Below are 16,625 nucleotides of genomic sequence, written 5' to 3'. Positions count from 1 at the left end.
CTCATTTTGAAATGGGAGATGCACAAAAAGTTGGTGCAATTCACTTTAACAATTTATATAATAAGCAGCTTCCTGTCACTCTAGTCATAATTTCTTCTAGATTTGGTAAGTCTGGAAGTGTACAGTTAGAATTCTTGCTGATGAAGTGTCTTGCAACCCATTCTTTTCTGAAACTGCCAGATGACTAAAGTACTTTAAAGAACTTGCCTTCCTATGCTGTTCTACTAATAACATAATAGCATTACCAGTATAGCCATGGATCATGATGGCGTATGTGTGTTTATGATTTTGATTTTTAGTGCGACCCTGCTATAACATGGTACTTGGGAGCCACAGAAATTGACAGTGTTATAAGCAACCAGGTCAGTTAGCTGAAGAAAATGATGCATGTACCCAAAAAAAAATTTTGGGGGCGGGGTGTAGGTAATAAATGCGGATGGTAAAATATGTGCTTTATCGGCAGTTATCATCTTAAATCAATGCATATTAAATGAGAACTACACCTCTAGTGAAAACAGAAGGCATATAATAGTTACTTTATATAGAGAACCATGAATTGGTACGTATACATGAATACTGTTTTGAATAGAGTATCACCAGTGTATGCACCTGCGAATCTCATCATATACATTGAATCCACAATACAAGTGATTCCATTGAAAATATGCACACACACAGATTTAAAATATTCATTAATTTTGTCACAGGTCATATTGGTCTCAATTCAGTGGAAAAACATGGCACAATCACGTAATGAATGACGAAGCACATTTACTTTTCAGTACGTCCTTAGTTGGTAACGTTCGTAAGCATAAATTTTTTCCCTGCAAAAGGAAACTTTCATGGTACAGTTTGCGTGTTCCAGTCACATCGGAAAATGCAAAAATCCATCAGATTCCATTACTTTTATTCAAGTTTGGTACTGACTTCCTTTGAAGAAAAGTTCATTGTTTTTATTGAAGAATGTAGTCGGCTTTCTTTTATGAAGGGTGCATGCGTTACTGAAGTCACCACTAAAGGACAGCTTCGGAGAACCAAACAAATGCCAATTTCTTATTGTGGCAGCAACATCAAATAACTGTATTGCAGGATTGAGACTGATTTCCCCCCCTCCTCCATTTGCTGAGTATGTTTTCATAAAAATTGGTGCTTCAATGGTAATCTGTTTCCTTTGAAATTTCAGCAAACTATTTTATCTGGGTACATTTTTAAAAAGGAATTTGCTGTCGTTTGGTCTATTCTAGTTACTGTTCCTCCCTGCCTATTGAATAAACCAATAAGTAAGATGTGGGATTTTGTTATATTTTACATTTATGGTAGCAGTACGATACTGCCTTCCATGTATGCATAAGAAATTTAACAAAGGGTCAACAGACGAGAGAAGCAGGTGTTCTGGTCTGATGCCAGGGATTATTACAGAAAATGTAAGTGTTCTGAAGGATGTAATTCTGTGTGAAAAGAAAAGGAGTTATACTTACCAGCTACACACAAATGTCAGTGTTTATAAAAATATTAATTACTAGCGAGTGGCAAAAAACGGATGAAAGATAGATTACGAGACAGTACCTCGTCCGGTTGATCTTCGTTACCAGAAATGTCAAAAACAAAAAAGCGGATCTCACACAACATACAGTACTCATCTTAGATGTCTTGATAAGCGGATTATGATATAACAATGCATTGTTTAGATAGTTTGTCAATATGGACAAGGAATTTATGTAACAATAGATAAATTCAGTGCATTTTATATCCAGCTTGTGGCTTCTTTTCATGGGGCCTCTGAATTTCTCTACTCCAATAAACAGCCAATAATGTTACCAACAGAAAAAAAATCGCCAGCTGGTATATTTTGCCACCAATAAGGAAAAAATCCAAGTTTGCGACATTGGCAAAGCCCTACACGATCCCAGAATACATTTATTTTTACATATTATTATTCGTAGTTTTATGAAGGAAAAACGACTTTTTCATGTATTATTTATAAGTGATCCCTCCCCCAAAATGATAATAAACTCCATACATTTTTTTTCATACTTTTAAGAAACAATTTTTTTTCATGTATGAGAAAAATACATGTATATGAAATTTCAGGAGCCACACCATGACTGTGTTATATCTGAATTCGTTTTATTGTTAAGCGTGCTATAGCAGGGTCACACTATATGCAGTATCATGTCCCACCCAATCACATTATCCTGACATCAGGCTGACCAGTCCTAACACTTAATGCTGAGCACCAAGCAAGGCAGCTGCTAGTACCATTTTCACAAGACTTTAGTATGACTCGGCCCTAGTTTGAACCTGAGACCTCCCACACCCGAGGTGGACACACTAACCACTTAGGAGTTGTCCAGATTGTGTTCACTGCTGATGCTGAAAACTTCACAGTGTAATATTTTTGGGGCAAAAAATGGAAGTTATTAATATTTTGGAAGGCAAAAATGGGAGAATGGATTACTGACACATTGAAAGGAGGACAGGAGGCACCGATGATACCAGGAAAATTGTCTGCTCAATTCAGCTTATGGTATTAGTAGCCTATAATTAGTGATTTTGTAGCAATTTGCTTCCACTGGGCTACCGGCATTAAACATATATTAGCTGCCATGACCAGGCATTCTTATAGCCCTCAACTTAAAATGGGTTAATGGAATTCAATGTGTATTAGCAGCCCTGACCTAGTATTCTTGTACCCTACTATCTCCATTGGGTTACCTGAATTAAACATATGGAATTAGCAGCCCAGATGTAGCAATCTAGTAGCCCCCCAATCTCCAATGAGTTACCTGAATTCAACAATGATATTAACAGACCCACACTTATAGGAGGTGATCGTGTTTTCACCTGACCCTTCTATGAATAGTTACAAAGACTATGTCACCTCATTCTTTAGTTTTATCATGAGTTATGACAGAATACTTTTTGTATGTCAGTGTAACACTGTTGAATCCCCCAACCACCAACGGGTTACATGAATTCAACATGTGGTATTAGCAGCCTAGATCTACACAGCATTCTTGGGTAACCTCCTCACCAACAGGTTACAAGAGTCCAATATATGGCATCAACTGCCCAGACCTAGCATTCTCTTGTAACCCCACCCTCCACTGGCTTACCTGAATTTGGTAGCTGCTGAGACCTAACATTCTCGCAACTCTGAATTCAACTGATGGTATCAGTGGCCCAAACCTTGCATTCTTGCCAATGTCTCCAATGGGTTCCTTAAAATCAACATGTGGCATTATTTGACCAGGGTCAGTATTTCCTGAAGTCCCTGGATTTCAAAATGGCCACTGTCGAGTCCATACTGTATGTCCAATTGGCAACATTTTCATTTAGGACCAACTAGACCCCATAAGCAGTCAGTTGGTAAAAACCTATGCTGATATGACCATTCATTCAGGAAAAGTAGAGATAACCAAATTTCCAGCATGACCAATGTGGTGGCCATGGATGTGCAAGCAGTACCATTTTCATCTAGGACCATGTAGAACATGGGATGAATATGTGCACAAAGTTCTGCAGCAACCCTCCATGTAGCAGTAACAAACTTGTGTTAACGAACAGCCGGACAACAAACCATCCCATAAGGAATTTTGGTCTATGACCCATAGAGCTAAAAATGAGAAAAATATGTAATACATACTGCCATAGCGATCGCCATTTGAGATTCTGTAACAGTGTCCATTGGGGAGGACACCAGAGGAGCACGTAGGCTGATCTTCTTTGTCAGTGCTGACGTCAGATCCTGTAAAGTTAAACAATGTAAGTTATATTATGTAAGTGTTTTAAAAGTCTAGTAACCAATGGATGGAAATTTCACCAACCAAAACTTTTAGGAAAGAGAAAATACAAATATGAAAAAAAAACTAAACATGAACTGATTCAAACATTACAATGTCTGTACCAATTATCTTTAACTCAGATCTGCAAGTAAACAGAACCAGGTTTTCTTTCTTTTTAACACTGGCTTCATTCACAGATAATAAACTGTATAAAAAACAAAAACAAGAACAATGAATGCTACGTGTACTTTGGTTCATTAGTAACATAAGATGTATGACTAAAAATAAATGCACTTTGTAATTCTAGGCAAGTGTCAATCATGTGGTTGGACTCCTAAAGTTAACCCACATTTCACTATTTTAAAGGTTCATATGTAAGACTAAAGACTGGATAAACAACTGGCCACTGTGATTATGCCACTGGGCAAGGACAGTAATTAACGCAATGTTCCTGTTATTCATAAAAAGAATACACTGCTTTGACAGATGTTACAGAATTTGATATCATAGAAATTACATCTTGGATCAGGTTTTCTACCAATTTCATGATTTTTTAAAAAGTTTTGAAACACCAAAGTATGGGCAATTTATTTCCATATCAACCAAGATGGATCCTCATAGGTGCTGTGGAAAAAGTTTAACTTTCATCATTTGACCTTGGTCATAAAATGTTCCAACATCACTGATGTGATTGTGTGAAAAGAGACAGCAATGAATCAATCTTACTTGCATGTATGTTAAACATTAAGATCAAAATAAGAAAGCAATAATCATCAATTCACTGGAGATATAATATTACATCACCTTTACTTTTAAACAGACGATCTGAACATGTTAAAGTACTCTCCAAATGAATAATCAACAATTTGAAAGATTAAGTGGACAAGATTTTTTTAAATCCTTGTTTTGCAGTTTTTTCTGGCAGTATTATTGATTATGGCAACGTAAAAGTTTGTGTTGTTTGTTACGTCCATATAAGGATTTTTCTTTCCCATTTATGTTTTTTTCAATCACCTAGTCTCATTTCTCATTACATCATTTCAACTGATGCATGTGTCATCTTTTTCTCCCTTTTCTGTTCTTCTTACAGACAAGTCATTGTCATTCATGTTTTTTTGTTTTATTGGAAGAAATCTGATATCAAACCCAATTACATTTATGGCTCCTTGGACTGGGGACAGAAGGTTACATCAACATGCCCAAACATGGCACCTTAACTTGCACTGACTGCATGCAAAAGCTATTTTCTGTTATCCAGATTAAATTACTGTTATGAAACATCAATGATCCCACGCATGTTATTTAACCTTGAAATCAAAAGCATATGTAATATTGGAAAGGAATTAATCTGGTTAGCCAGCAGGAACAGAGACTGGAAAAACCTAAGTTCTTCAAAATTAGTTGTGGCAATTGAACTGTTTAAGTTAAAGCAAAAAATCCTTGTACTTGTTCACTAATATATAATTATTTACACTGATCTCCAACTTCATAGAACAAATATTCCATATATAAATGATTGTTTACATAAGCACAACATGGTGAGAAAGGAGGCATACTTTCCTTTCATTTGCCACTCAATAAAACAGCACGTGCTTTGTATGATGTCAGGATACTGTAATTTGGTAACATACTGATAAAATAAAGTAAATACTGACAATGTCAACTATTTCTCCCGTTGATGTGAATGTTTTGTAAGAATGGGATATGTGACAGTTTGACAGTAAGCCGATTTATATAATTCCAAGAACCATGCTGGAAATTCTATTGGTGCAATCTTTTCACAACTTATATCATAAATTAATATAACACATGTACTTTCTTTGAAATGTCAAACGCAGTTGGAAACTTCTGAAATTGGCAAAAAAAATGTATCTGATTTTGAAAAGTAAAAATTAGGACACAAGCACATGGGCAAGAATAATTAGATAATTTACTGTTTATTTTGGTCTGACGATCTCTGCATTATGATATCAGATGTATAACATACTTATGCTGTCCCATTATAATGAACACAGATGGCTGCTCTTACTGAACATTGGGGCATTATAATGACAATTAATCATTCCACCCTCATTACGTATTTTATGACATCATCATCAAATTCTGTACCATGGGGAAAGCTTAACTGTGTAGATACACAATATAGAGAATGCTAACCTGAAGCTTTCGTCCTCACGCTAAGGACTTCATCAGCAGACTGTTTTAATCTTTAATGACTATTAACATCACATGATGGAATGGTGAGCAATGTTAACAGATTGTTCCAGATGTGCAGAAGGTAACTGATTGGTCACTATTATATCCTGCTACTGAACTACATTCAAAATTCAATGGTTTTCCAAAGACAATAAGAAGGATCTGCCATTGTGACCAACAGTAAGTAGTGTGGGCACTATCACCTACAACTGTACAAAATATCTGGCCAAGATTTTACCTCAACATTTTGCCAGCCAGATTATGGATAAGTCTAGAGTGTGTTGGAGGATGAAGTGCTGGTTTCATACGACACGAGTGCCTTATTTACTATTATACTGGTTGATACGGTTTTGTTAGTTATTAATGACAGATTATCTTCAGACAGTACCCTTACAAAGAGGACACCACATCAAGTAACAAGGATGTTGGAGGTGTGTTTTAAGTGCACACTCTTTGTGTATGATGGACATTTCTACCTTCAAATACATGGAGCGACTATGGGTTCACCGGTTTCCTCTACAGTGTGTAATTTATATATGGAACACTCTTGAGTCGTTAGCACTCATCACTGCTCCTCTGGTTTCCTCTATAGTGTGTAATCTATATATGGAACACTTTGAGTCATTAGCACTTATCACTGCTCCTCTAGTTTCCTCTATAGTGTGTAATTTATATATGGAACACTGAGAAGTTAGCACTCATCACTACTCGTCTAGTTTCCTCTATAGTGTGTAATTTATATATGGAACACTTTGCTTCGTTAGCACTTATCACTGCTCCTCTAGTTTCCTCTATAGTGTGTAATCTATATATGGAACACTTTGAGTCATTAGCACTCATCACTACTTCCCCCCACCCATTGGTGGTACAGATATGATTGATGACACACACTGAGCAGAAGGTAGAATATGTAATGGAATTCACAGATCACATTAATAGCATTGATCCGGATATTAAATTCACCATCGAAAATGAACAAAACGGCTGATTATCTGTTTAGGGCACAAACAACAGCAGAAACAACAATGGTAATTTGAATATTACGGTTTTCGTAAACCTATGCAATACTAACCAGTACCTTGATTTTATCTGGAATGGGCGATAAAGGTTTCCAACAGGCTCAATGCTAGTCCTAATTACAATACTGGGGAAAGCAGACCAACTGGAAGAATAGTTCTAAAACTTATCATCCAACCATATGTAAAAGGGACTTCCAAAAAGCTTGAAGTACATTTTCCAACAACACAAAATTAACGTTTCAAACCATATTGGACCCTAAGACAGATGTTAGTTCACGAAAGGATAAGTCTGATAAGAGAGATATTTGTGGACCTAATTATCACATTAAGTGTAAAGGACAGGGAGAAAGTCAGTGCCATTACGACTATATTGGAAAGGACATTGAAAGCAAGATTTAATGAGCATAAAAGACCAAGTTCATGCTTGTCTGAAGTATCACAGCACATCCACAATGTTTGCCCTGGCCATACTGTAACTTGGAACTCAGTAAAAACTCTTAGATCGAGAACACGCCTTGTTTGAGCGGGGTATGGGGTGGGGTTATATAATCTATCTACATCCAATTGCACACATCGATGCTGAAAAGAAACGGGGGCCGTTTCAACCTGCCACATATCTGGGACAAGATGCTAACATCGCTCACAGTCAGTATAGACAAAGCCAGTCTTCTGATGAAGTCCTTTGCGTGAGGACAAAAGCTTCAGGTTAGCTTTCTCTATATCATGTATGTGGCTGAAAAGTTAAAAATATTGTCAAAAAATTCTGTACTATATATAAAATAACCAAAGACTGGCTGGAAGTGTCACACAACCAAGTGTTTTATTAGGATTTCTGTAATCGATTATAAATGATCATCACAACATCAAATATTTCAGAAATCTTCCTTGAATATTTTTATTTCTTGAGCTAATTTCAGCAAAATCCATAATAGACTAGAAAACTTTATTTTTTTCCCCAACTGACATTTCACAAGTAACAACAAATTTTTACTTCCACAGCAATGAAACCAATTTGCTACATAAAAAAAATCTTCCTGTATATAAATATCCTTATATTATCCCCTTTTTAAAATACCAACTTCAGATGTGGAAGCAACTTATTAAGAAATTTAAAAAATGGTATGGTTTAGGTGTAATAAACAAGGACTATATATATTATGCCTACTTTGTTCTATTCTGTTAATCATAGGAATAAAAGTATTTACTGATTCTGACCACTGATGGTGGTGGGCACTGTTGCACCTAGGAGCCCAAGAGCAGGGAACTGTGCCCCCCACTTTCAAAATCTGGGGGACACAACATTTTTAAGGGACAAAGGAAAATACAAACCGTAGTATATAATGCTCTAGAAGTGCAGACAAAAATATGAGATAATCTTATCTACTTTGACAGTTTTGCCACCCTAAATTTGTTGTCCACACTGTACCATCATATTTTCCTTGGACACCTGCATTGTTACAATAAACACTTCATCGAGTGATCAAGTAACTCATGGAAACACAACATTTAAATATCTCGTTCAGATGAAATGAGCTGCATCATGGAATTTTAGTGTTCACTCATTATTACCAGCATTTATTATAGCAAATACCTGTTTTCTTAATTAAGTTTGTTTTCAAATAAATATATAATTAAATAAATGACAATTTGTGTATTTGGATATATTTACTATCTTTTGTAACTAATTCAATCCTATATAAACGAAATCTTCCTTGACTCAGGTGTTACTTTAACCATGAAAATACATAACACTAGTGACTATCAAAGACTTTACACAGTGACCAATACAAACCATTAATGCTTTTGTTGCCTCATACATTGTTTAAAATGGATTTTCATTGACATATTTGATTTTATCACCTTTGGCGACTCTAACATTGCTAGCAACAATATCTACATGGATGGACATGCAATAAAGTAAAGTGGTTTTCTTCAAAAATATTTCCTGATGAAAAAGAATGCATGGGTGGGGGGGGGGGTGAGGGGAGGGTGCACATGGTCAAGATTTGGGGACAGAGTATAAAAAATGCAGGAAACCCATGGTCCCATGCTCATGGAGCAACAATGTGGTGTTTGTGGTTGTCATCATCATCAACATTACCGTTATTGTCATTAATATTAGTACTGTAATTGTTTTTTCATCAACTTATTGCTTAAACTGAGGTATTGGACATTTTAAAAGAGTATAGTTTATATAACAAAACTATGTATTCTAAATATTTTTGTTTTACTTTACTTTTGTGTTGTATGCCTTTATGTGGGTTTCTAAACTTACTGCTATAGCCAGGGTTGTACTAATATGCCATTAAATTTTATACACATATATCACTTGTGTAATTTTGCTTGTTTTCCAAAAGCAGAAAACAGACCTTAGGAACAAGTACATAATCACAAGGACATTTTATTTACCATGAAGGATTGCCTTGGCTTGAAAAGAATCATTCAGATTATCATCTTTTCCTGCACTCATTGATCTGTGTGTCAATTGCAGAATGTCAACATTGTTCAATAGTGTTTATGTTCTGTTTACAACAATACACTTCACAAAAAACACGTTCCCATTCAAACCAAACATTGAAGAGCCAATCCCATATTGGTCATCAGGTACAAAAACTGGCATAAACCAAATCATGCAAACTTCATACCAAAAAGTGTAATGATAATTTAGTTAATTTAGAATAAGTTCAAAATAAGTATATATTTTTTTTTTCTTTAAAAAAATATGTATCCCTAAATAAAACAATAGCAATGAACTGGTTTTCATTTATCTGTGACCAGTCCAAAACATAAGCACTTTTAAAGGACATAACATTGAAGAGAACGACCACAATTGTTGATAATAATGAATTACTTTTCTACCAGATAAAGACCCATTCATCTAATAATAATCACCTGATGAAAATATCTTCTCAGAGTATGCAGTACTGCATTAGTTAATTTTTTTTTTTGGGGGGGGGCAGGGGAGTTCAATATTTCAGTGAGATATTTAGTTACATTTTTGGTACATCCAATTCTTGGCCACCAGGTAATAAACACACAACGCTGCCAACTGTAGCAAACAAGGAGATTAAATTAAATGGTTGCAATCTCAGACTACTAATACTGATAGTTACTATCTAGAAAGAAAGTATATACAAATTTCACTGAAATAAGCCTGCATGGCCAGGCATATTCATAGTTAAGTACATCTGACTAAACAGATTTTTCAACTTGTCCTGGGTGTTTAAGCAAAAGATTCTCCATGCAATTCAGGTGTTTAAATTTTTTTTCTTTATCTGCTTCATTCATAGATTATTTGAGATATGCACTGTGACTGGTTAAACTAAACTGATGACAACCGATGGGACCTGACTTAATATATTTCAAATGTTGCGATAAGTCATTCTGTACAAGTTTTATTTAAAATGTTGTATAGTGATCAATAAACAATGATCAATTGATTGCGATCAAAAAAATATGATCTTGACATTTCAAATGATAACCAACACTAGGAGGCACCAAGCATCATGTTACTTCAAACTAAGGAAATTCAAGATGATAAGTTTCATTGTCATGAACATCGCTTTTGCTAAACATGATGTCAAGCATAAATTACATGGGGTGATGGGGATCTGTCTATCAATTACACGTACATGCTAACTGCTTAAAATTTACATCTTAATGACTCCAACAAATGATTATTTTTTTCTAAAGCAATTATATGTACATGTAAAAAGATAAAGCAGGTCATGGTCAAGTCCCTAAATTCTGGAACCTCTCAAATTAATTTCTCTTTACTGATTTATAATACACAGTACAGTAACCTTATTTTAAACCAGGTTAATCAGAAGCCAACAAATACATATTTCAATCTCATGGGTCTTTTCCTTAAAAATGTTATTTAAGTCAGAACACCAAGAAAAAAATAAAGCATCTGATCCATCTATTGAAGACTGCAGTATAAAAGAAGGATTAAGCCAGCTGTAGATCTGACTCTGGAGGTTAAGAGACTTCTGAATGGGAACTTGACCGGTCAATTAAGCCTTTGAATGTTTTGCTAGCCAGGCCTCACATACCCCTAGATTTAACCACCCTGTTTCAAATCATGGTTTTAAATATTAAATAGTTATATACTTTATCTTTTTACATGTACATATAAATTGATAGCAAAAAAATAAAAAAAAAAATGTTTAATTTGCCAATTTACATATCTGATGATGATGGCTGTAATATGTATTAGTCAATCCATTAAAAACTGCAAGAGTAATTACATCGAGAAATTTCTGTCATAAACTTCATCTGACGAGTGCAATAGGTCTTATTTTAAAAAAATCAAGTGAGAACAAAGATTTGTCAATATGCACACTTTCTGACCACAATCATAATATGTGCCATGTTTTACTGCAATCTGTAAAAACTTGAAGTTGTAAAAAAGTGCAGTAAAAAAACAAAATTTGCAGGAACAAAAATGTGTTTTGTCAATATCTGAAACTTCAGGTGATGACCAAAAGTACTAAGTTATCATACAAATCAATCAAAAATTGCTTAGTTGTGTTAACCATAGTCATACACTGCATTAAACTACAATATAAAAGAGCAACAAGTCTTTAAAAAAATTGTAAGAGCAAAGTGCAATTTTAAGTCAATGTCAAATAAAAATCGGGACAAACATTTTTTCTCTCTATCCATGGGCAATTCATTCTTTATTCAGCAGGAGCCTCAACTTACATTATATGACAGCATAAATTATAATGTTCATTGCCATTGCTTAGATGTATATCCGTGTTTTGTAACATGCTTACAGGTGTATCCATTTGTAACAACTCTCTATCAGCCTGACATACAATAATCTACTAATGTAACTAAATCATTTGATGTCAATTAACTCTAAATCATTTAATGTTAATTAACTCTAAACCATTTAATGTCAATTAACATAAATTAATTACATAATAAGCATATCATACTGTGATGTGTGTGATGTGATTTGGATTTTTAACGTAGCTTTAACAATTTTTCAGTCATATTGCCACAATGTCTGCAGTGTGGCAGTTTATAGTGATGTCTAGCACTGGGGCATCATGTCGCAGACATGTAGCATGATGTCCCACCCAGTCACATTATCCTGACACCAGGCCGACCAGTCCTAACACTAACCTCTTAATGCTGAGTGCTAAGTGAGGCAGCTGTTAGTACCATTTTTGTAAATCTTTGGCATGACTCGGCCATGGATTGAACCCACGACCTCCCGCATCCGAGGCAGACGCTCTAACCACTAGGCCACCGGAGCAGTCCCATCTCATAATGATATACCATAAATAGTCCAATCTACATTCTTCAAATTTCTTCCGTGGCAAAGTACAAATCAATAGAAATAAGCTTGACACCACAATTTCAATTGGCTTGTCACCATAAGGTTGGGATACAGAATTTGAGCGGCAACCATTAGCAGCATCTGAACCTGTCTCTATGGATTTCATACATACAATCCTGATGAAGAGTGCACCAAAGTCACGTGAACATGATCCAATTCCAACATCACTGCTGCTTGAGTGCTTAGATCCAATATTCCCTTCACTAATTGATGTTCTTAATACCTCTTTCTCATCAGGGGAATTCCCATCATTTTTCAAAACTGCCATTGTAAAGCCTCTGCTAAAAAAACCAACACTAGACCATAATGATTTAAAGAACTACCGTCCAGTTTCTAATCTCCCATTCATATAAAAAATCTTAGAAAAGGTTGTTCTATCCCAGCTTGTGTCTCATCTGAATTCAAACAGTCTTTTTAGCAATGTACAATCTGCATATCGCCCTTGCCATAGTACTGAAACAACTCTTCTAAAAGTAGTTACTGACATTCTCTCTGCTTTGGATAGCGGAAAGATTAGTCCTCACCCTCCTTGACTTGTCTGCAGCATTTGACACAATAGACCATGATATATTACTTCACCGTCTCCAGCATGTATTTGGCATTCATGATACAGCCTTACTGTGTTTCAAGTCCTACTTGGTCAACAGGACACAAATTGTGTCTGCAAATGGAATACAACTCCAGCCCAGTTGATCTATGTTGTGATGTTCCACAGGGGTCTGTTTTTGGACCTGTTCTCTTCATTCTGTACACTCAGCTGCTCTCAAGTGTCATAGATCATCATCCAGTGTCTCACCAATTGTACGCTGATGACACCCAAATATACAAATCTAGCCACCCAACTGAAGTTGATGCTACCATCCAAGGTGTAGAGATGTGCATTTCTGATGTGAAATCATGGATGAGAAATAACAAGCTGTAGATGAATGATGATAACACTGAGGCCATTCTGATCACAACACAGACTTTTTCTCATTCACATCCTTTACCTCAACCGATAAATATCAGCAACACCAACATTAAATTCACACAAACAGTACAAAACCTAGGTGTTACTCTGGACAGTACTCTCACACTGCACTAACATGTCATGAACATATACATGGCTGCATGTCTTGAGCCAAGATGCATCAGCTCCATTTGCAAATGTCTTTCAGTTGATGCCACTAAAACACTTGCATGTTCATTAGTACTTTCAAGACTGGACTATTGTAACTCAGTTCTGTGTGGTTCATCTCAATATATATTCCAAAAACTTCAAAATGTTCAAAACACAGCTGCTTGGATCATTCTTAGAGTACCACAATCAGAGCACACCTCCCCGCTGCTCTGTACCCTACACTGGCTATCCATTCGATCCAGAATCAAACACAAAATTTGTTCTCTGTGCCATGTTTCACTGACGGACTCCAGATCAACATAGCTATCCGACCTCACCCATGTGTACACACCAGCAAGATACTTACGCTCCTCTTCTGACAATCATATACTCATTATTTCCACTATGAAAACAAAGTCATATGGACAGTGTTCTTTTTGCATACCAGGGCCCAGCAACGTGGAATGAATTGTCCACTGAACTTAGATATAAAGACACAGTGATCCCATTCAAGAGTGCTCTCAAAACTCACTTATTTCGACTGCAAGAACAAACTTAAAGCCCTAATAATGTTTCCTACCTTAAATATTTTCAGCATGTTTTTTATGTTTTCTAATTTCATGGTGTTTGTTTTTGTAATCATATCATTCAGGGATCGTCCTGGGCTTCGCCAATGTCGCAAATTGCGATTTTTTTCCTTATTGGCGACAAAAATATCCCATTTGGCGATTTTTTTGGCGACATACTTTTTGGTTATTTAATTTGTACATACAATCAATGATTTGGACTGGATAAATTAAAAGGCAGAACGAAAGGAAGCCACAAACTTGACTAAGCAATGCATTGGAATCAATCTGTTACACAAACGATCCTTTGCTCTTATTGACAACCCCATCTTTACAGTGCATTGTTACATCATAATCTGCTTATGCTGACATCTGGGCTGAGTACTGTATGCTGCGATACAGTCAATCATGCTACCGCACTATACCTACAGCTGACCGACTTCTGAAGACGCGAATAGAACAGATACAATTAATTGTATGGCTAATCCTTCTGGTTTTTTTTATACATATATCAATACAATAGTTTTGCTGAACCTTCATAGAAAACTGATAAGCTTTGAAGTACCGACTACTGTGTATAAATACAAAGCAAATGGAAAAAATCTAAATCACAATTACATCTGTCGCCAGTGCGGCATTTTACTCATTGATCTTTTCCTTTTGCCATCAGTCCTGATTTACGGCTGCAGAGACTAAAACTCCACAACAAGAAATAGCAAAAAAGAACAGTTTTGCATAATTAATAATAATTATTTATTTCTCAAAATACAGGAGTGAATTTATGCTTATATATACGGTCCAATATTGCCAGGTGTTGACTCGTGTAAGTTTCATTCGTGGGAATGGATCCTATTTAACTTGTCGAGAAAATTTATACAGCATTCAGTGATCATTCTTGGGATTTAGGAAGCAATTCGCTACAAGCTTTATGAAGCTAGCCATGGGGGGGGGGGGTAGGGGGGCTGCTGAAAGACTACTGGTGTCACCTGTCAGCACTGAGGACTGTGAACGTGGATTCAGTAAGATGAACCTCATAAAAACTGACATCAGAAATAAGCTTTGCATCTCATCTCTCGAGAATTTAATGAGAATCAGCATGTATAGATGTCAAAATTAGACTTTGAAACTGCATTCAACAAGTGGGCAGCCCTAAAATCGTGACGGATCTTCATGTAACACTTTGTAACATTTTGTTAATGCTTGTTGTAATTAAAGTATTAACTAATCCATCTTTTGTAATTTTCATTGCCTGTTACATTAATAGACTAAATTAACACTTGGAAAAATGTACACTACTTTTTTTGGCGACACTTTTTGAAAATTGGCGACAAAATATTGAGGTTGGCGATTTTTTTGGCGACAGCTTTTTGAAAGCCAGGACCATCCATGTCATTATATGTTTTTTATCTTATATTGTTGTCTAATGTTGTAAAGCGCTTACAGCTTCTAAAGATTAGGCGCTATACAAAGTCCTCATTATTATTATTCTGAGTAGAAGTATTCATTTCAGCAAGTCTAACTTTCTACAATCACTTCTCCCTATTTTCCTGAGCTTGACCATATTCAGACAGAACAGATGAAGTTTCATCCAGGAATTCCAATTATTTTAGACTAGGATAATACAATGGCAGGAAGTAACAATATTAAAAAAGTTTTTCCTCTCTTCACTTTGAGATATCGAATTCCTCTCAGCAAACTTACCACTGCATCTGATGTGAAGTCTATGAATCCTGGCAGAATCAGGAAATCACTTAAAAAGAGATAATACAAAATAAAATAAATAAATTACCTGGTGAGTTATGTCAGTGTTTATTCCAGGCTTACTTTTTCATTTGTTTATCATACTATTTTATATTTCAAAAAGAATGAGCATTAGTAATTAGTGCTAATACAGCAATATATACACAAAATGTACAAAGGACATATATCTGAGTAGATATATTGAGGATATTTTCTTCCTCCAGGTGAATAACAATGAAACATACCAATTATTCACATGGAAAAAGACAATATTTTTATAATTTTATGCTCAAATGAATTGGCCACCAATATGCATGAGTTTTCTCCATTCTGTACCTGTGTGATTAACAGCTGCATTACTACACCAATAAAAAGAAATTCCTATAATTTTACAATAATTTTGGCACAGAGACATTTTACAAAATTAATGTGTACACATGCTTCAAACTGTATTTTGTCAAAATGAGAGTTTAATTTTTTCTAACCATTTCACATGTGGACTGATACTGATGGATAGACTTACTGGAAACATAACTGGTGTATCTGACATACTCCAGAACATGACAACTTTAAACAAGATTTTAATCACTGTGAGTGTACTTGTAAGCATTTTCATTCTTCATTTTGTTTATTTCTATATTCAACAAACAGAATTTTGGTCCTCCATAAAAGAAACTGAAAAATATGCTCTGGGAGTTAAAGGGATCTTACCCCAATGGGTCTTAAAGGGTGGCACCCATGATTTGGGGTACATGGGGGTCTATGGCGCCTGACCGAAAATGCTTTAGAAAACTGGTCCTTATTATCATAATATTTTGCAAAATTGTTACTTCATTCCCCCCCAAAATAAATCACTTGAAAAAATAA

The 16,625-nt window shown here is 35.5% G+C and overlaps 1 protein-coding gene across 3 annotated transcripts in view; it reads right to left on the bottom strand.

Annotated features, from left to right (window-relative positions):
- The window catches only part of LOC149789242 (inosine-5'-monophosphate dehydrogenase 1-like), a 112,513-nt gene that overhangs the window by 83,291 nt on the left and 12,597 nt on the right, over positions 1 to 16,625 (bottom strand). For all 3 annotated transcript variants that reach the window (XM_089975416.1, XM_089975414.1, XM_089975415.1), the window contains exons 3-4: positions 15,720 to 15,768; positions 3,647 to 3,748 (exon numbers count right to left, since the gene is read on the bottom strand). In XM_089975416.1, the coding sequence (XP_089831542.1) occupies positions 3,647 to 3,748; positions 15,720 to 15,768 (151 nt within the window). The remainder of the gene's footprint in view (positions 1 to 3,646; positions 3,749 to 15,719; positions 15,769 to 16,625) is intronic.

This window comes from Sinohyriopsis cumingii, chromosome 11 (assembly GCF_028554795.1).
Source record: "Sinohyriopsis cumingii isolate HCF-2022 chromosome 11, ASM2855479v2, whole genome shotgun sequence".
In the NCBI taxonomy this organism is placed as follows: domain Eukaryota; kingdom Metazoa; phylum Mollusca; class Bivalvia; order Unionida; family Unionidae; genus Sinohyriopsis; species Sinohyriopsis cumingii.
Note: the sequence above shows the minus strand (reverse complement) of the source record. Positions and strands in the feature narration are given on the sequence as shown.